Below are 19,673 nucleotides of genomic sequence, written 5' to 3' on the forward strand. Positions count from 1 at the left end.
TTGAAAACTAGGGTTATTAAACTATTAATAATATTTTTAATATTAAAAAAATAAATATGTTAATATATAGAAAAGGTGTGGTGCAGTTTTCTTGTTATAAAATCGCAAACTACACTGCACTATGCAGTGCAGTGCACTGTTACTTGCAGTGCGGTGCGATTATGCCTTTTTGTGGGCGGTTTTGGTGTTTCTTTCTTTTTTCTTTTTTATTATAGTATCCTCATTTTTTTATTTTAAATAAATAAATAAATAAATTATTTATCTAAATTGAGCCAATGACACAATTGTTGAACCAATGAACCACCATACCATTGCCTTGACGGTTTAATGCTTAATATTTTTGGATAACTATGCCTAAAAGCCAAAAAAAACTTACCTAACAAAAAAAAAAAAAAGAGGTGCTAACATAATGATAGTTTTAGATTTATAAATCAGTACACGCCACTTACTTTAATTGTCAACATTTCAAATTTAATGCACACGCCAAACATCTTAAATATGGTTTATCTTCATATTTTTATTTTCTAGTCTAACTCGTTATATTTTTTTATTGTTATGTGAATGATAGTTGCAGTGAGTTCAACTGTATCCAAAGTATTGTTGAAGATTCAAAGTTGAAATTAAATCACATATCATTATTTGTTGCTCAATACCCTGTTGGAATAGATAATCGTATAAAGTCTATTCTTTTAGATATTGAATCAAATGATGCTCAAATGATAGGGATCTATGGTCCTGGTGGAATAGGTAAGACAACAATCACAAAAGCTATTTTTAATAGAATTTGTGATCGTTTTGAGGGATTTTGTTATCTAGAAAATTTTAGAGAAAAGTCAGGGACAAATGATGGTGTAATCGAATTACAAGAGAAACTTCTTTTTGAGATTTCAAGGGATACAAATTTAAAGGTGGGCAACAAATGGAGAGGAATCAATATGATAAAGGAAAGACTTTGTTTAATGAAGATTCTTTTAGTTCTTGATGATGTGGATAAGTGGGTCCATATAGAAAATTTGCTTGGCAGATGTGATTGGTTTACTTCGGGAAGCAAAATCATTATAACAACCAGAGACATACACTTGGTAGCTACTCTTGGAAAATGTTTTTCAATGCACAAGGTTGAGGAATTAAATCAAGATGAAGCTCTTGAACTCTTTAGTATGCATGCCTTCAAAAGCAAAGAACCCAAAGAAGATTATTTGTAGCTGGCAAACCAAGTTATACAATATACCAAGGGACTTCCATTAGCTCTAAAAATAATAGATGCTGATTTGTGTGGAAGAACTAAACGTGAATGGAAAAGCGCAATAGATAAGTATCAAAGAACTCCTAAAAAAGAAATTCAAGAAGTATTGGAAATAAGTTATGAAGGATTAGATGAATCTGAACAAGATATTTTCCTCGATATTGCATGTTTCTTTAAGGGATTTCTTAAGAAGTATGTCATAGATATATTGGATTCTTGTGATTTACATCCAATTTGTGGAATTGAAAGACTTATTGATAAGTGTCTAGAAAAGAAAAGCGAGTGTTTGGTACTAGAGAGTAGAGAAACAAGCAAATCAGGGGAAAAAGAACAAAAAAGAAAGGAAAATGGCAGGGAGATTGAACAAAGTAGCTTCTAGAATCATGGGCAGAAATGGCGTTGTATGCCGCTCCATCACCTCCTCTCTTCGTCTCTGCGTCGGTGGACGAGTCTTGGGCGTGATGGTTTTGGACATGGTGTTTGTGGGTTTGATTGGTGAGACAATAGAGCGTGGCTAAAATTGGTGTGGTGGTGGTGTTGTTGCTGTGGGTGTGATTATTCAGTGATGTGCTGCTATGGGGGTGTGGTTTGGTTAGTTTTGTGTGGTGTGGTGTTTGGTGTGGGAGGATTTGGGCAAGGGAGAAATTTGGGTTAGAGAATGGTGGTTGTTTAGCAACTAGTTGGCCATAGAGGGTGGTGGTTGTTGGTGGTTTTAAAATTGGGCCATGGTGGCACCAGATGGAGGAAGACGAAGAAAGGAAGAAAAATTTTTAAGCAATTTTTTAAAATTATATTTGAATTTAAAAAGACATGTTTATTGAAATGCTGTCATGTGCACAGAGTGTGATAGTGTTCTGCCAATAATCAATGGAATGATAGCAAAAGGGTCAATTTGGCCAATTTCTTAGAGTTTAGGGGTTTATAATTTCACATTGGAAGGATAGGAGGTTAGTTTGATTTTGACCTAGAAGTTCAGCATGTGTTTTTGCATTTTTCCAAATAAAAAGAGAAAAAAGCCTAATTTCAAGTGCATCACTAGATCCAACACCAATTATCTTATCCCTAAACATCCTTTTCATCATTCATTGGTAGGTGGCTTTTGCATTCTTTAGGCCAAATGGAATCACGGTTTAGTGGTAATTAGCATCAGGAGAAATGAACGCGGACTTTTCCTGGTCCTCGACAGTTAGGGCAACTTGATGGTAACCCTGAAAAGCATCTAGGAAACTCATCCTCGGGTGCTTGTACGTTGCATCTACCAGCTGATCAATCTTTAGCACGAAGAATGGGTCCTTCAGACATGCTTGGTTTAGATCAGTGAAATCTACACAAACCCTCCATTTCCCATTCTTCTTTTTCACCACCACGGTGTTCACTAGCCATTTTGGGAAGAAAACCTCCTTTATTGCCCCTGCTTCTTTCAACCTCTTAACTTCTTTCTTGACTGCCTCGACGTGCTTTTTAGCCGACCTTCTTGGCTTCTACTTCTTAGGAAGAAATAATGGATCCACATTGAGCCTGTGAACTATAAATTCGGGGTCTACCTCAGGCACCTCGTACAGGCTCCAAGTAAATACATCTACATTCTGTATAAGCAATAACAGCATCTCCACCCTGTCTTTGTCTTACATACCCACTCCTATATCTAAACTCTTTTCCCCATCCGGAAATATCTTCACTCTTATCAAATCCTCGGCATAGCTAGCCCCCATTTCCTCTTGGGGTTCTTGTAATTGCTATAAGGGGACTTCCTCGACTGATTCCTTCTGCTTAATCTCCCAGTTAACAGCGACCACCAAGCATTGTTTGGCCACTTGCTGGTTTTCCCTTAGTATATTATTATCGTGCTAAGTACAGAATTTAACCTTAACATGCAAGGTAGACGGAACTGCTCCCATAGCATGAATCCATGGCCTTCTGAGAATCGCCGTATACGGAGAAAACGAATTGACCACTATAAAGGTCACCATTACTTCCTTGTCTTCCATGTTCACAGGGAGCGAAATTTGCCTCTCCAAGATCACCATCTGACCATCAAACCCAACTAGGGGTGTATCATACTAAGACAAATCTTCATTCTTCAAACCAAGCCCTCTGAACAGGTCAGGATACATCACTTTGGCACCACTTCCTTGGTCTACCAACACCCTCTTCACTATAAAACCATTTATTCGAGCTGTAACCACCAAAGCGTCGTCGTGTGGCTGGATCGTTCCTTTCAGATCATCATCATTAAAGGCAATGGGCTCCCGAGTAAACTTCAACTTCTTCTTGGAGGGTTGCTCGTCCTGACAACTCTCCACCAGAACCACTGCCAGTTCCCCTTTCCTCCAGGTCACTAGGGTACCCCTTGAAGTAGCATGGATGACCTTTATCACTCCTAAAGGGGGTGGAAGAGGATTCCCCCAAGGTCGGGTAATGTAACAACCCGTCCCAATTTTATAGTTAACCTATGTGTTCAAGTGATTAATTATTATTTTAAGCCACTTTATTTCTATAAGTAATATAAGAGTATTTAATAAGCATATTATTTTATAATACTTTTGAATAAGAATTGTAAAGATTATAAATAATGGAATGGTAGTTGTATTATAAATATATACTTAGTATGTTCAAAACTATATTAAGTGGTTAAGTTATGAGATATATACATATATAGTTGTTGGTGTTTTAAATATGCATGATGCGTGAGATATTATAGTAGAAATTCCACCCACATGCAACCAATGGAAATTCAACACACCTAGTACCAAAGTGCCATGCAATGAAAAAACTCCACCAAATCTCTTCTTTGACTTTTCAATGTAACTAGAAATTTCATGAAACTCTCCCTCCCTATTCCCACGGGTCCAAGAAGAAAATCTGAAATTTCTCCCCTCACTTTACTCTCTTTTCTCATAAGGAAAGAGCTAGGAAGCTCTCTTGAGTTCCTTTTGTCAAACTCATGGGTCCACACACCAAAGAAAGATAAATCTCCATCTTATCTCTTACTTGACTCTCTCCAAGCCAATAGAATAATCAAGAAGCTCCCTCCTTCTCATGCCCACGGCTCCAACACCAAAAGAAAGAAATCTCTCTCAAGCGCTCTACCTCTAATTTCCCTCAAGAACCATAAACTTGGTAAGGGTTCTAGCTACTCTCACCTTAGAATCCATGATTTCTTTAAAGAATTTTAGTAATGGTATTTGTGGTTTGTGAAATTAGGAAATCATGAATTTGTAAGTATATATATATATATATATGCTGTTTTAAGAAGCTTTGAAATTGTGTTGGTGATTTGTTGAAAGTAGCTTAGGGTTTTTACTAATTAAGGATTGTGTATGATTAAGGAAGTGAGAAAAAGTTAGGATGAGTACTATTCATGTTATTACTGGGATTTTTGTTGTATTTAATTTTGCTCTAAATGGTTAAATGACCATATATAAGTATTTTCTAACATGTCTAATGAGTGCATAAAAATCCCCATATGAAAATACCATCCTTTGATAATTGTTTGTGAATTTACAAGAAAATGTTTCAAAACTGCCTCTGTGACAGATTCTGTGTTTATGCATGATAAATTATGTATTAAATTGTATACAGTGAATTTGGATGCTAGGGTTATTTCCTATGAAATCTAAGACACATACAGTTGTTATGGAAGTGGTCCCACAAAATTTGGATCAATATAAAAATAATGGTTTAATTTCTAAGTTGCATGAAATTCTGTCAGGACAGATTTGAGTATGCTGTATTTTATGATTTTTAGTAAATAATATTTTTATGATTTAACTCCAAAATTTTTATGGTATATAATATACATGCAGGGGAGTTTCTCTGTAAAATTTCATGAAGTTTGGATATTATTGATAGCTCATTTGTATTTTATAATTTAAGTGTATGCTGCTGGAATGAAACAGTGAACAGTAAAGAACATGCCTAACTTTAAGGATTTAATTATAAAGTTAGGGTAAATGATTTGAGCTATAATTTAATATGCTTATCTTTTGATATGTCTAGATCATGGATAAATTTTGTATGTTGCCTTGTGTAAGTTTATGCACGCACCATTGCTTCCAATCTCAAACACATTCTGAATTTATTGCAAAGCTGATTTACATGATCTGAATATGAACATTAAAACACTGATTTTTCTATGATTTGGTACATCATGTTGTTTGATGAATGTATTTTGTGTTTGTGGGAATCTCGTTGAGGTGGGACTAGGATTTCCTTGGTTATATGAGATAGACTTTGAGATGAATGTGTAAGTTATGAAAAGGAGTAATTGATAGTAATAAGCTTTGATTTTGGTTTAGGTGTTACCAGTCGCTAGGTCTAAGCTCCTTCGACACTAGGTTCTCGATTCCTCTACTTTCAGGTAAGGGATAAGTTATACGAGTATTTGATAAGCCATGAGGTTATTTTAAAGTATATTATGCATTAAAAAGTTTTTTATTAGAGATATGGCATATAATCATTATTCAGACAAAGATATATTCGTGGGCTTTCGAAACCCTATGTATATGATTTAAGCATATGGATGCTATTACTAATTCCACGAACATGATGAATAAAACAATGGAAATGCTTTTATAATGAAATGTTATGCAAATTATGAATTTTAGTATGATGTATAAGTATGAAATGTTTTCGGGTTATGTCCTTTGGTGATCTAAACTCTGTCAGTAGGGGTTAATTGCTAGTTTTCCATGGAAAATGTTCTCTGATTGGCCATTAAGTGGGACTGGCTCTGTTGTACCCGCCCTGGTTGGTTACAGCCAACTTGTAGAGGAAGTCAACCTACCCCCATGGTTGAAAGTTTTTATTATGATGTGATCCCGAGAATACCTGACATTGTGGGGAATGCTAGATGCCTAGTACCGTGGTGCTAGAAGCCTCCTAAATAAGTACAGATTTATCAGCTATGGACTAACCAATAAGTTATTTATGAACAACTATATTATGTTATTAATCATGAGAGAATTATTTTGTTTAAATGCATTGTGAAAAGTAAAAACTCTCATGAAAAGAAAAAGTTTCTGATGAAAAGAAAGCTGTTCATTAAAGATAAAAGTTTCTAAAGTTCTGTTGTGTTATAAAGATAAAGTTTCTGATGAAAGTACAAGTTTATGTTAAGAAGTTATCAAATATTTGTTTTTATTTATGAAACGTTAAGTTTTATGATTATGAGAGTTATAATATTTTACGAGAAGAAGTTTATGAAGGAAAGTTTTATTATTCTTTAAGATGTTTCCAGTTTAAGACAAAGTTACCGATTATCTGATTTAAATTAAAATGATTATTTTGTAATGAAATATGTATATATGGTGACTTTGTAAGAAATGAAAGAAATTCAATCTGAAAGCTTTTGGTAAAATTATTCTGATAAGAAAAGGGAAAACAATTATTTTCCTACGAAAAGCGTATAAGTTATTATTATAAATAGTATAAAATACTATGCATGAAAAGATGTTCTCCTATCTAAACGTTGATAAAATGAAATGAATTGATTTACATGCATCCTTATTAAATTCTCATATATCTTACCTTTACTGAGCTGTGTAGCTCACCCCTTCCACTCTTTCAGTTAGTAGGTTTTATTTTGGATCAGAGGGAGCCTTAGTCGAGTTTTGGAAGGAGCTAGTTTTAGTTTTATATGTATAGATCTTAAATTAGCAATTTGATGTTTAGCTTTGTAGTATTGTGTATTTTAGGATCTAATGAAAATTGTGTACCTCAGCGCACTAAGAGATGTATTATGTGGAATTTAGAATTTGAGTAATTGGTAGATTATGTTATTCTTTGAGTACAGTGTAGATGTTCTGAATGTCAAGTGAAAAGTTATATCTTTTAGGTAAAGAAACAAGGATTTAAATAAAGAGGGAAGCTTTTGTAAAAGCTTTTGTGAAAGTTTTGTAAAAGTTAAGTTGGTTCTTGTTAATATCAGGTTTAGGCTTGATATTAGCATGCCCGTCATGGTCACAAATTCAAGTATCGGGTTTGGGGCGTAACAGGTAACCTGTCCGGTCTCTTGATTTCTTGGGTCCACAACAAACTCTTTTAAGTACCCCACCTTTACTAACTGCTCCAAATGGTCTTTCAACACCCTGCACTGTTTGATGGTATGCCCTTTATCCCTATGATAAGTGCAGTACAAATTCTGATTTCTTCTCGATGGGTCAGCCCCCATCTTGTACAGCCACTAAAAGAATGGTTCGTTCTTAATTCGATCCACAATTCTGTGCACTGGCTCCTTGAACGTCACGTTTACTTCCCCTGCTTGAGCGCCCGGTTTATGGATTCTCAAGTCCTTCCGAGGCCTTAACTGAAAACCCCCTTGTCGAGGTTGACTCATGATCGAAGTCTTGCCTTTGTTTTGCTGCCGATCGACCTATAACCTTTTATACTCTTCAATACGCCTAATCAACTGCCTCATATCCTCGGGAGGCCTCATTGTCAGCGAATCTCGTAATTCAAAATCCTCGGGCAATCCCAACTAGAAAGTGCTTGCTGCGATTCTTTCATTACCCCCACTGATCTCAAATTGTACAGTTCCTAATACCAGCTAGTGTAACTGCGAAGAGTTTCCTTGGCTCCCATCTTTATAGATAGCAATGCATCCACTAGTTGCGGTACCAGGCTACAGGTCATAAACCGGACCCTAAACTCTTGAATCAGCTTAACAAAACTATGAATCGAGCCCTTTCTCAACCCATTGAACCACCCCAAAGTAGTGGGCCTAAGACTTGAAGGAATCACCTTACACATCAGCACGTCGTTATGATTATGCAAAGACATCATCTAGACATAATGGCTTACATGCTCTACCACATCTGTCTTCTCGTCATAAGAGTTAAATGGAGGTCTAGTAAATTTGCTTGGCATCGGTTCTCGTTCGATATCTCCTGAGAACGATGATTGAGCAGCTCTACGCAATGCTCAGCTCATAGCATCCATGGCAGCATTCTGGGGTCGTCGCCCCTCTGGGGAAATCGAGTCTCTGTTTGCATTTTCCTGAGACTGATCCCGGTGTCGATGGGAACCAGATTGATGGGACACCTCTCCATAGCTACCCCCCACACTTGCTGACCCCTCTATACGCTCTTCGCGGTCTCTTTTCCGATGCCAACCTCTTGCCTCCAACTTCAAATCCCTTACCAATCTACACAAGCGTTCGAGTTCTTCATCCCTCATGTCAAAACATTCATGCCCAAAGGCGCCTGACATTGATCAGTAGGTATGAAGCGACCCCTCCCCTGGGCTAGAATGATCTTCTTCTTGCTCATATATGTGGTCTTCATCTCTCTTGTGCCTCCTTTCTCGCCAACTAGAGCCCCGTGAAGATCCACCAAAGCCACTTTCGGCGTAACTTTCCAAATGTCTCCCAGAAATCTTTCTCACACAAACCCCAGCAAAACTACAGCTATTTAGAAGATTCCCACAGACGGCACCAATTGTGTGTACCCAACTTCTGCCTAATGGACCAGGCTTAGAATTGGGCTCACAACTTATTTGTATAGTGGGGTTAGAATTTCCTACTAAGGGTAGTTCCTTGCAAAGCGCCCCAATGACACCCCTTAGCTCTCACGAATTCCCTTTCTTTCCTCTCAAGGTTGTTCTCCCTCTTGGTGGTACTAGCTCTCACGAATTCCCTTTCTTTCCTCTCAAGGTTGTTCTCCCTCTTGGTGGTACTAGCTCTCTCTCTCTCTCTCTCTCTCTCTCTCTCTCCTTATAATTGCCAACCCTTACTCTTCACTCACTTCTGCTATTTATAGCTTGAGGTTGGTAGAGGTTTCATGATTACATTCTGGTCTCACTTGTGTGTGTGTGGTCCAATTTGATTACTCATGACAAGGGATATGCTCTATCGAAATAGTGGTGATGGCATTGGAACTGGTTCCTGCCTCCAAAAGATTACTCGGTAGCGATACTCCCCAAGGTAATACCAAGTTGCCGAGGACATGGGCTATACCGAGCAAACACATCCCCAAGCAAGTCATAATTGACCGGTATGGGCTTGTCTATCATGCATCTAAAATGAAATGGACTTACTATGAGGTTTGGGCTCAATTTTGGTCTTTGAGAGTGTTCGGCCCAAGGCCCAAGGCCTAATGGGCCTGGGATCATACCCTGTACGGCACCTAAGTTTTATCCATAAAAATTATATGTAAAAAATAAAGACAGATTTTTTTTTTTTTTGGCTATAAAATTATGCTAGTAAATTATTAAACGGCATGAGTATACAAAAACGGTGGACTGAGCTACAATTTTGTTTATGGGATATGAGCATATTTACGTTTTCATCCTTAAACGGTATATAAAAAGAGTGAGGAGTTTTTTTTTTTAAAAAAAATATAATAATAATAATAATATTTTTTTTTATCTTCTTCATGTTTTTTCTTGACAAAGAAGTACTCTATTAGTGTACAATTTTACTATTTTTAGTTGAATCCAGGTATACATTAATTATTTATTTTGAAAAATTAGGAATTGAAAAAGTTTCCTCAAAAGGAAAAGGTTTTGCAATTGCTGTATACAGGGTACCTCTGTATATAACAATTACCACATACAAATATGAGTAATTCTTAGGTATTTCCAAAGTAGAGAGAATGATGTTCCCTCTTCTCACATTTATGATGGGTTCACTATTAAATTTACGGTAGGGTCCACCATGAATATGAGAGGAGAGAGTACCATTTCTTTGTACTTTGGAAATATCTAAGAATTTTCCTACAAATATGTAGTAAAACTTTCCTTAAAATAGTTTGCTAAAACAAAATCTTTAACTTTTTTTTACTTTAACTTTTTACTTTTTTTTTTATTTCCATTTATTTATTTATTTAAAAGCTAATATTAAAAAAAAAATCTCCAGTTCTCAATGTCCACTATTGATAATTATTGCTGTAAACACAAAATTTCTCAATAGTGGAAAATCAAACAAATTGAAAGCACATTTGGTAAGAGATTTTTAATAACGTTATTGTTATTTTGTGAAAATACATGTGAATGAAAAGTGTGTGAAAATACGTGTAATGTTGTTTAAATATTGCAGTACCAAACACCCCCATAATTTTGTATTAATCAAGTAGTGAGTACAATTTCTGTTTTGATTCTTTTACAAAAAAGTGCTCCTCTGATTTTATCTTCTTTGTGGTCTTGACTCAAATGCGAAATTCTCTTCAATTTGGTTGGAAGATGGATCGAATGGTCTTCACAATAAATCTCTGGCATGGTCTTCACAATAAATTTCTAGCTTTGAGCTAGCTTTGTTGTTCTTTCAAGTTTTTCGAATGTTTTTCAATTTCTTCAAAGATACTTGAGATAAAATTTCTCCAGAGCTTACGCTTCTTAAAAACTTGGTATTAAAAATGAGGGGGGATGTCCTCTATTTATAATGGTTTCAGAAGATAATCTCCACTTTGAATTGATATGCTTGAAAAGATGTAGTAGACTTTGATTGGTCCAAATTTTGCATTATCTCTATTTATCTATTTTGATAAAGATCATATTTTGATAAAGATAATAATCAATAAAAATAAATAATTATCCCTATTTTATTTATTTATTTATTTTAATAAAGATAATTATCCATCAATTTTGAATAAAAATTTTATCTTTATTTTATTTTATTTATTTTAGTAAATATAATTATCCGTAAACTTTGAATAGAGAATTTATCTTTATCTTATAGGTCAAGTGACACGTGGCAAATTTCAATATGCCAATATAATATCAATTTGGATGACATATGTCATCATTTGATTTAATTAATTTAATAATGTATTAATTTAGAATTTGCCACGAAATTTTGACGTGGCATTTTATAATTGACTTAAAATTTTGCCTCTTGCAATTGCATCAATTACAATATTGCACCTAATCTCAACCCAGTATTTCTTTATAGGCTCTTCTCATAAATTGATTGATAATTACTCCAACAACTCTTTTCATTATTCCTATTTTATTTATCTGATTGTTGGCATCAAGGTCTCCTCCTTCGTCTCCACCTGCAAGACTGCAACTACCCTTTCATCCTGAAGCTTGAAGACACGAAACACCCCCAATTTCTCTCTCTAATTGTATAACTCACGAAAAGATAGGTATGAATCAATTATAAGCTTAATTTTCTCTTTGATTTTATTATCATTATTTGTTTTTGTGTGTGTGTGTGTGTGTGTGTGTGTGTTTTTTAATTCCAGCACTTCCTCGCCGATTCTCTACAACCACAGGTAATATGGACATGTTAGATTGAGTGGTTTCTTCAAAATCAACAACTGTCCCCAAAGTTCAAACTCTAACATTCCTTTGCAACAAGACCTCTACATCTGCAAGGATTACTCCCTCTTTATGAAGCCATCTTGAGGCTTTGTTCTCTTTTAGGTATTTCTCAATTTATTTCTTCTTCTAATTACATTATATATGTGTGTAAACACATATATAGATGTGCAACAGTGCAAACAAATTTTTTTTTTTTTTTTTTAATTTTTAAGCCAGTTTACAATCGTTTGGCTCAACTATGGGTTACACTGAACATTACATGAAATTGTAAGAACTTTCACATTAGTCTCAACGTAATTTAAACTAAATTAACTCAAAAATCTCTACATTTAATGCTTCAACAAACAAACATACACCTGCATCATCAGCATTAATATTTGTTTCCCTGTTATATTCAAAATACAAATTTTTTCACCCTCCAAAAAAAAATGAGTAAATTTCTTTTTTCCACCCTCTGATCACTTTCTTCCTGTAACTTCAGCAACAACACGGAGCAAAGCAAACCCAAATTTCCTTTTCAAAGTCACTGCAGACTGCTGTGTCCATCACCAATGTTTTTTCTCAGGACTTGCATCAAACACATACCCATAACTAGATCAATCACATATCAAGCCATAATCCAACGGAAACTCAGAATAAACCAACATACGTTGGGAGCAAGTTTGATTGTTGTTGGATATACCATACGACAATCTATGGGTTTACCGTTTGATTAATGGCCGAAGATGACAACAAACTTAGTCTTAACACAGACTCATCCTTGCTCTTTATGTCGCGAATCCACAACAATATTTTTTTTTTTTTTTTTTTTGGGGGGTTGAAACAATAAACTTATTAGTCTTGACACAGAACCAGTTTCCCATTAAAAAAAACTCAGAACCAATCCTTCACAAACAACGACCAAGGCGGCTTCCACCAGCAGCTCCGTCGTGGCCAACGTCAAGATCAAGAGAGAGCTCCGATCTCTGCCGTGGTGGTCTGATTCGAAGAGAGAAAACAGAGGTACAAGTGGGAGAGCAATTCTGTCAAAGGAGAGAGAAAACCAAATATAAATATTATATTAAATTGGTTTGACGATGTAGCGTGGTACTGTTAGAGAAAACAGAGGTACAAGCGAGTTTGATGCTTTGGCTTTTGGCGAGTTTGCTGGGACTGCTCTAAAAAGAAAACTTGTAACATAAAATAGAAGTATGTTAGAAGAGAGATGACAACTATAATGATGTTTTTCATTAAAAAAAAAAACAAACAAACAATCAAACAAACAAACTATAATGATGTTCAAACCAATTTGTCAATTAGGCTTGACCATAGTGATAATGCATGGGATCACCCCGAAAATCTTCATTTTTTCCAATCATTACAAGCTTCTCTATGGGAAATTGTTCATGACTTCCTTCTGAATGTTGCAGGTATTTGGGCCTTCCTTCTGAAGTATTGCAGGTATTTGGGCTGGATTATGATAAATACTTTCTAATTTCATGATAGCACTGCTATTTGTTGTAATTAGTTGATCAAATTGTAAATTACACTCTTAAAATCTAAGAATGTTTTGATTTTATTATCAAAAAAAGAATGTGAACGGTTTTAGACCTCTTAAACCAACCAGATTAACCTAGTTAATTAGCCAAGTGATTAACTTAGTCAAATTATGCAAGTTTAGGTTATCACAAACACACAATCATATCAAGAATATAAAGCAGCGGAAAAATAAATAATACAATGATATGATGACCCAAGAAACCACACGGTAAAAACCTGGGTAGAATTTGACCTAGCTATCCTCAAGGTAAACTTGAATTCACTGTCTTCAAAGAATCAAAGTTCATACAAAAGGACTTACAAGCTCCCCGCTTGACTTCCTAATGCTACCCACCAGTAGAACTTACTGACACGACCACGTGCAAGCTCCGAATCCACGGATTTCTTCTTTCTTGGATTCTCCACAAGATACAAGCACCCACGCTTGTTATTCTTTAAGCTCCAGTGGCAGCAACTGAGTTGATCATCAAGATGTAGATAACATCTCCTCTTTGAAAACCCTAAGTTTTGTGTAAAGGAAAACTCCTCTAGATCTCACAAGAGATTTACACAAAATAGCAATATGAGCAACAAGAGCTACACTAAAAACGTGGCTAGGGTTTCCTTTATATAGTGGGAGAAGTAGATCTGAAACTCTAATCCTTAATGGGCTTGGGCTGAGTTGAAAATTCTACAGAAAAAACATTCTGCCCAAGATTCGATCGATCAAGTCTAATCTTCGATCGATCGAGCCAGGCCAAAAGTCACTAATACTCTCTGTAGCCACTCGATTCCAACTTTACATAAATGCACAACTTTGAGCAAGTCTAAATAAGACTAAACAACTTGTTTTGATCATAGTTTGCCAACATTACATATTAGAGTTCTAAATACATAAATTCCTAAATCTTTAGAACCTAACAAACTCCCCCTTTGGCAATCCGTGACAAAACACAAATTAAAAGCTCAAAATTTACAAATAAAAGCCCTTTACAAAAAAATGCCCATTATAACAAATCCAATCCTAACTACTATCCATCAGTTGCAAGTGTAGACAGCAGCTCAATTGAATCAACCTGTATATTTCCTGAAACACTAAACAAAACGAATAAACACACGTGTAACAGAAAAATAGTAAATCAACAAATATGCAAACTAACTCTCTCCCTAAGTTAGATACATAAAAAATAATGTTAACTGTTAACTCCTCCTAAACAGAACATTCTTGTATTTTCCACACATATTCCAAATCTCTCCCTTTTTGTCACGTATTGACAAAGACTACCTAATCAGAAGGTAGACAGAAAACATACACAACAGAGTAAGAGAAAATAGAGACAACTCCCTCTAAGAAGAGCAACAACTCCCCCTAAGAACTACAAAGGTTAAAAAAAAATTCTCCCCCTATAAAAATAGGAAAAACAAAATAAGTTTCGGGAAAAACAGTGTTGAGGAAAAATAAAGGGGGTGGGGATAAATAAAAAGACACAAACCAAGTTTTTTTTTTTTTTAAAAAAAAAAACTAAGTTGAGGATGCACATGAAGAAAAAATATTCTCTCTTTCAATAAAATGCAAACATGGCACTATGTGACCCATAAACAGTTGCATGAGTAGAGAAAATATTTACACATTGATTATCCATCATATCTCTTAAGAAAAATATTTCTGTAGTTTACACATAAAAAATAGTATATACTAAAAAGTACATAGCTTAAAAATTAATCAATCAATTTTTTTGATCAAGTTGAGTACCCAATGTAGTAAAGTGTATGCATGTTATGTGTGAAAACAATGAGAGATATGACTGCAAAATTGTAAGATGAATACAAAAACAATGCAATGCATATGAATCCTAAACACAAATGATGCATGAAAAAAAGTTTGGAAAAATCATATTTTTGAAAAATAGAGCATTTTAATGCAGAAACTCCTCAAAGCACATTGTTTTATAAAAAAATGCATGAGTATGAGACGAAAAAGTTTTCAAAAACACTTGAATTCAACCCAGATCTTCCAAAATCAAGATTTTCAATCAATTTGTCCCCAAAGTGCAAACATTAAACACATTTTGCATTAAAATCAAGGAACTTTTAATCTTGGATGGCCACAACAAAATCACACAAAATATAATGTACCAAGCTTAGCAAAAAGTAACTTGTATAGTGTGTGCAACTAGCAAAAACTTGAGATACATGTGAGGAGATATGTGAATAAAGATTAAATACAAAGTCTACAAAATCCATCACATAGAATTCAAAAGAGACTATCACCTAAAGAGTTACATCATATAACTCTCACATCTCCTAGAACATAAGCTTGTAATCATGAAAGTTTCTTGAATTTCACCTCATAATGTACACACAGATTTTAGTTATGTGAATTGACATTAAGCCTAGTAGTACACACCAATTTTAATTATGTGAGTTGGCAACAAGCCTAATAGTACACACCAATTTTAAGCATTAAGCAAATAACCGAGGCTACACCTTATGTTCTTTTTGTGCATATGCTATACTTTCTCGAACACAGAATCTTACGATATGCACTAAGGTGTTCATGACTGGCTAGTGAACAGTGGTGAGATGGTTATTTATGCCTTTCTCAAAAGGTTCAAGTCCGACAGTCAAAGACATGTGACTTCAAGATCAAGACAAAGTGATCAAAAACCACAAACATCTTTCCCACACAACATGCACTACAAAGTTTCAACTAGTCAAGTGCAATAAATAAACTCATCAAAACTAAACAAAGTACATAAACATGTTATGTAAAAATAAGGTGGCCAACCTTGATTTCTAATCCAAGATCTATAATACAAAACACAAAAATCTTTTTGATTTAAAAATTTATGACCAAAAATAAAAAGCACATATTATGCTAAATGAACAATGCAAATGTAATGTATGACAATGCTTAACTAAGCTATAGAAGGTACCCAAACAAGAAATATCAATTTCTTAATTAACCATTGAGTATATGTACAAACTAGTACATACTCACACAAAATCAAAAATAGCTTAGAACATACTATTCAAGTTTCTCCACAATGTCAAGCATGTTCTAAATCAAGAGAGAGATATCATAATTCATGTAATCCTCAAGAAAAATAAAACAAGACTCAAAATAAAATATTTTTATCTTTTTGAAAAATTTTCAATGTTTTTGGATTAAAAAAAAAAAACAAAACAACCTAAGAAAATAAGACAACCAAAAACTAAAAGAAACATGTCCACAAATAATTGAAAGAATTAAATCAGGGACAAGTCAGCAACACTCACCTTAGAGAATCTTTTCTCACCCATACAATACGAGTCTTCGGCTTTGTAGGTGAAAATCCATGAGAAGTAGAGTGTATTAGAGGGATTACACAAATCTTCTGAGAAAGACTAAAATCCTGCAAATTTCTTTCACAAGCCAACAAGCTTAAACTTTTCAAAAGCATATGAAACAATTTATTTAGACTTATGGCATGAGAAATATCATCACATATCCTAGATTGAAACACAGAATGCTTAAATTTCAATTTATGACAATTAGGACGAATGTGACCACGGACACCACAAAAGTAGCAGACATGAACAAATTTAGGAACATTAGTATTCCTAACAGCAAATCTATTCTCAGATTTTGGTTTTTGCCTCAACGAAGAACAATTTGGTCTAATATGACCAACAACACCACAAAGGTGATAGGTAGGTACAAAAACAGATTTATTATGCTCTCCAACAGTAGGTTTAGACTTAGGTTTAGAAACTTCAGCGTCTACATCTGAACTTTTACCTTTGTCTAACCTAGCAAAATAAGCGTTTTCTTTATTATTCCTCTTGAAATGAGGGATATAAATTTTCTCAGTTTTAGGCTTAAGAGAAACAAAAACACTTCTGTTATCAACAGCAGGCTTGGTACAAGTCTAATTTTCAATTTTAGCTTTAGATTCAACTAACTCTTGTTCAAAGTTTTTCATCTTCTCATCTTGAGAGGAAATTTGATTTCTCAAAAATTCATTCTTTTTATTAGATTCATCTAATCTAACAATCAATTTCTCTTTTTCAAGATTAGCCAATTTTAACTCTTCCTTGAATTTCTTAGAAATTTTCAAAGATTTAGATAATTCTTTACAAAGAGTTTCAAAAGCATCAAAAAAATCAACAGAAACAATAGTGTCATTTGTATTCAAAGCATCACAAACATGAGCAGAAAAACACATCAAATTATCCATGACAACAGGGTTCAAGGATCAGCTCTTAGATCAAAAGATCTAAAACAAAAGAGCTACCCGCTCTGATACCACTTGAACGGTTTTAGACCCCTTAAACTAATCAGATTAACCTAGTTAATTAGCCAAGTAATTAATTTAGTCAAATTATGCAAGTCTAGCTTATCACAGACACACAATCATATCAAGAATATAAAGCAGCAAAAAAATAAATAACACAATGATATGATGACCCAGGAAACCACACGGTAAAAACTTGGGGAGGATTTGATCTAGCTATCCTCAAGGTAAACTTAAATCCACTATCTTGAAAGAATCGAAGTTCATACAAAAGGACTTACAAACTCCCCGCTTGACTTCCTAATGCTACCCACCAGTAGAACTTACTAACACGATCACGTGCAAGCTCCGAATCCACGGACTCCTTCTTTCTTGAATTCTCCACAAGATACAAGCACCCACGCTTGTTATTCTTTAAGCTCCAATGGCAGCAATTGAGTTGATCATCAAGGTGTAGATAACATCTCCTCCTTGAAAACCCTAAGCGATGTGTAAAGGAAAGCTCCTCTAGATCCCACAAGAGATTTACACAAAATAACAATATGAGCAACAAGAGCTACACTAAAAATGTGGCTAGGGTTTCCTTTATATAGTGGGAGAAGTAGATCTAAAACCCTAATCCTTAATGGGCTTGGGTTGAGTTGGAAATTATGTAGAAAAAACATTATGCCCGAGATTCGATCGATCGAGACTAATCTTCGATTGATCGAGCCAGGCCGAAAGTCACTAATACTCTCTGCAGCCACTCAATTCCAACTTTACATAAACGCATATCTTTGGGCAAGCCTAAAAAAGACTAAACGACCTGTTTTGATCGTGGTTTGCCAACATTACACATTAGAGTTCTAAATACATAATTAAATTCCTAAATCTTTAGAACCTAACAGAATGTTTTGATTTTACATCTTAAAGTTTCAAAATTTGGATTCTACCCTTGAAATTTAAGGGTGTTTAGATCTTACATCTTAATATTTCAGAATTTAGATTTTACCTTCTAAACTTTATGGGGTATTTGGATTTTACCGTCTTAAATTTGGGGGTGGTTGAATTTTACATTCTGAAATTTCAGAATTTAAGAATGTAAAATCCAAACACTCCTAAACTTCATGAGATAAAATCCAAATTTAGAAATTTCAGGGTGTAAAATCTTTTAGAGTTGTAATTTGCAATGTACCCTATTTAGTTTGAATATTTGGGTTCTTGTATTGTAATATTCATTCAATCAAGTAATGTAATTTTTCATAAAAGATTTTCTTTCTTCCAATTTTCCTCTTTCTTTCTCTTATAGTTCTTGCTGTGCTTGCTTGAAATACACGAATGTAATCTTGATCTCACTTGCTCTAGATTGCATAGTTCATAGAATTTTTCAATATTGACAACCCCTTCACAGTTTTCTTTCTTATCTTTTCAGATCTTTACAACAGTTTGCTCATAAATCTTTATGGCTCTAGCCTCCTCTTCCTCTTTCACCCACCAACCCGAAAACTTTGATGTCTTCTTGAGTTTCAGAGGTGAAGATACTCGCCATGGTTTTGTTAGCCATTTGTTTGAGGCTTTGCGTTCGAGGGGTATTCACACGTTCATCGATGATAAGCTCCCAAGGGGAGCACAAATTTCTGCACACCTTTTCAAAACCATTGAGAACTCAACAATGTCAATAATCATATTTTCTGAAAACTATGCATTCTCCACTTGGTGTTTGGATGAGCTTGCCAAGATTGTTGAGTGTAAGAAGAATGACCAGTTGATGATACCAGTTTTCTACAAGGTGGACCCATCAGAAATACGTAAGCAAAATGGAAATTTCGGGAAGGCTCTAGCTGAACATGAAAAAAAAATAGACAACAAGAAAGTACAAAAATGGAGAAATGCCCTTCGAGAAGCAGCCAATATATCTGGTCGACATTATAATCATAGGTATTCACTGACAATTCTTGTGCTTTTTATGAGTTTCAATGGTTTATAATCATAGGTATTCACTAACAATTCTTGTACTTTTTATGATTGCTAAGTGTTATCCAAATTATGAATCTTTTTTTTTTTTTTTTTCCTTTCGTATCTTCTAGACTTCTACTACGGAAGTTAGCTCACAATGGTAGAAAGAAGTAAAAAAAAAAAAAAAAAAAAAAAAAAAAAAGAGAATTGGTAAAGGAAGAATTTAAATGACCATACCAATCAAGTAGGAGTTTCGCCCACATATTATACATTTATTTTTATTTTTTGAAAATCTTCCTCAATAATTTATTTCTAGTATTAAAAAAATGGGACTTAATAAGTTTCAGTTATCACCTAACTAGATTTTCCATGAAACTTCATGTTGCAAGTATAGTTATCATAATTGTACCAAATTGACAATTGAACCGTTAAACCGA

General features: G+C 34.6%; 1 protein-coding gene across 7 annotated transcripts in view; it reads left to right on the forward strand.

The window, feature by feature from the left end:
- The first annotated feature begins 4,113 nt into the window (after positions 1-4,113).
- Positions 4,114-19,673, forward strand: part of LOC112009430 (disease resistance protein RUN1) — a 35,858-nt gene continuing 20,298 nt past the window's right edge. For 4 of the 7 annotated variants that reach the window (XM_065782812.1, XM_024041766.2, XM_065782843.1 and 1 more), the window contains exons 1-6: positions 4,114-4,366; positions 5,545-5,606; positions 11,216-11,328; positions 11,458-11,608; positions 12,916-12,946; positions 18,713-19,218. In XM_065782812.1, coding sequence (XP_065638884.1) covers positions 18,743-19,218 — 476 coding nt within the window. In that variant the 5' untranslated portion in view covers positions 4,114-4,366; positions 5,545-5,606; positions 11,216-11,328; ... (1 more) ...; positions 12,916-12,946; positions 18,713-18,742. The remainder of the gene's footprint in view (positions 4,367-5,544; positions 5,607-11,215; positions 11,329-11,457; positions 11,609-12,915; positions 12,947-18,712; positions 19,219-19,673) is intronic. The other 3 variants (XM_065782750.1, XM_065782871.1, XM_065782911.1) reach the window with 3 other exon arrangements.

The sequence above is a fragment of the Quercus suber genome, unplaced genomic scaffold (genome assembly GCF_002906115.3).
Source record: "Quercus suber isolate HL8 unplaced genomic scaffold, Cork oak 2.0 scaffold_2, whole genome shotgun sequence".
Taxonomy (NCBI): Eukaryota; Viridiplantae; Streptophyta; class Magnoliopsida; order Fagales; family Fagaceae; genus Quercus; species Quercus suber.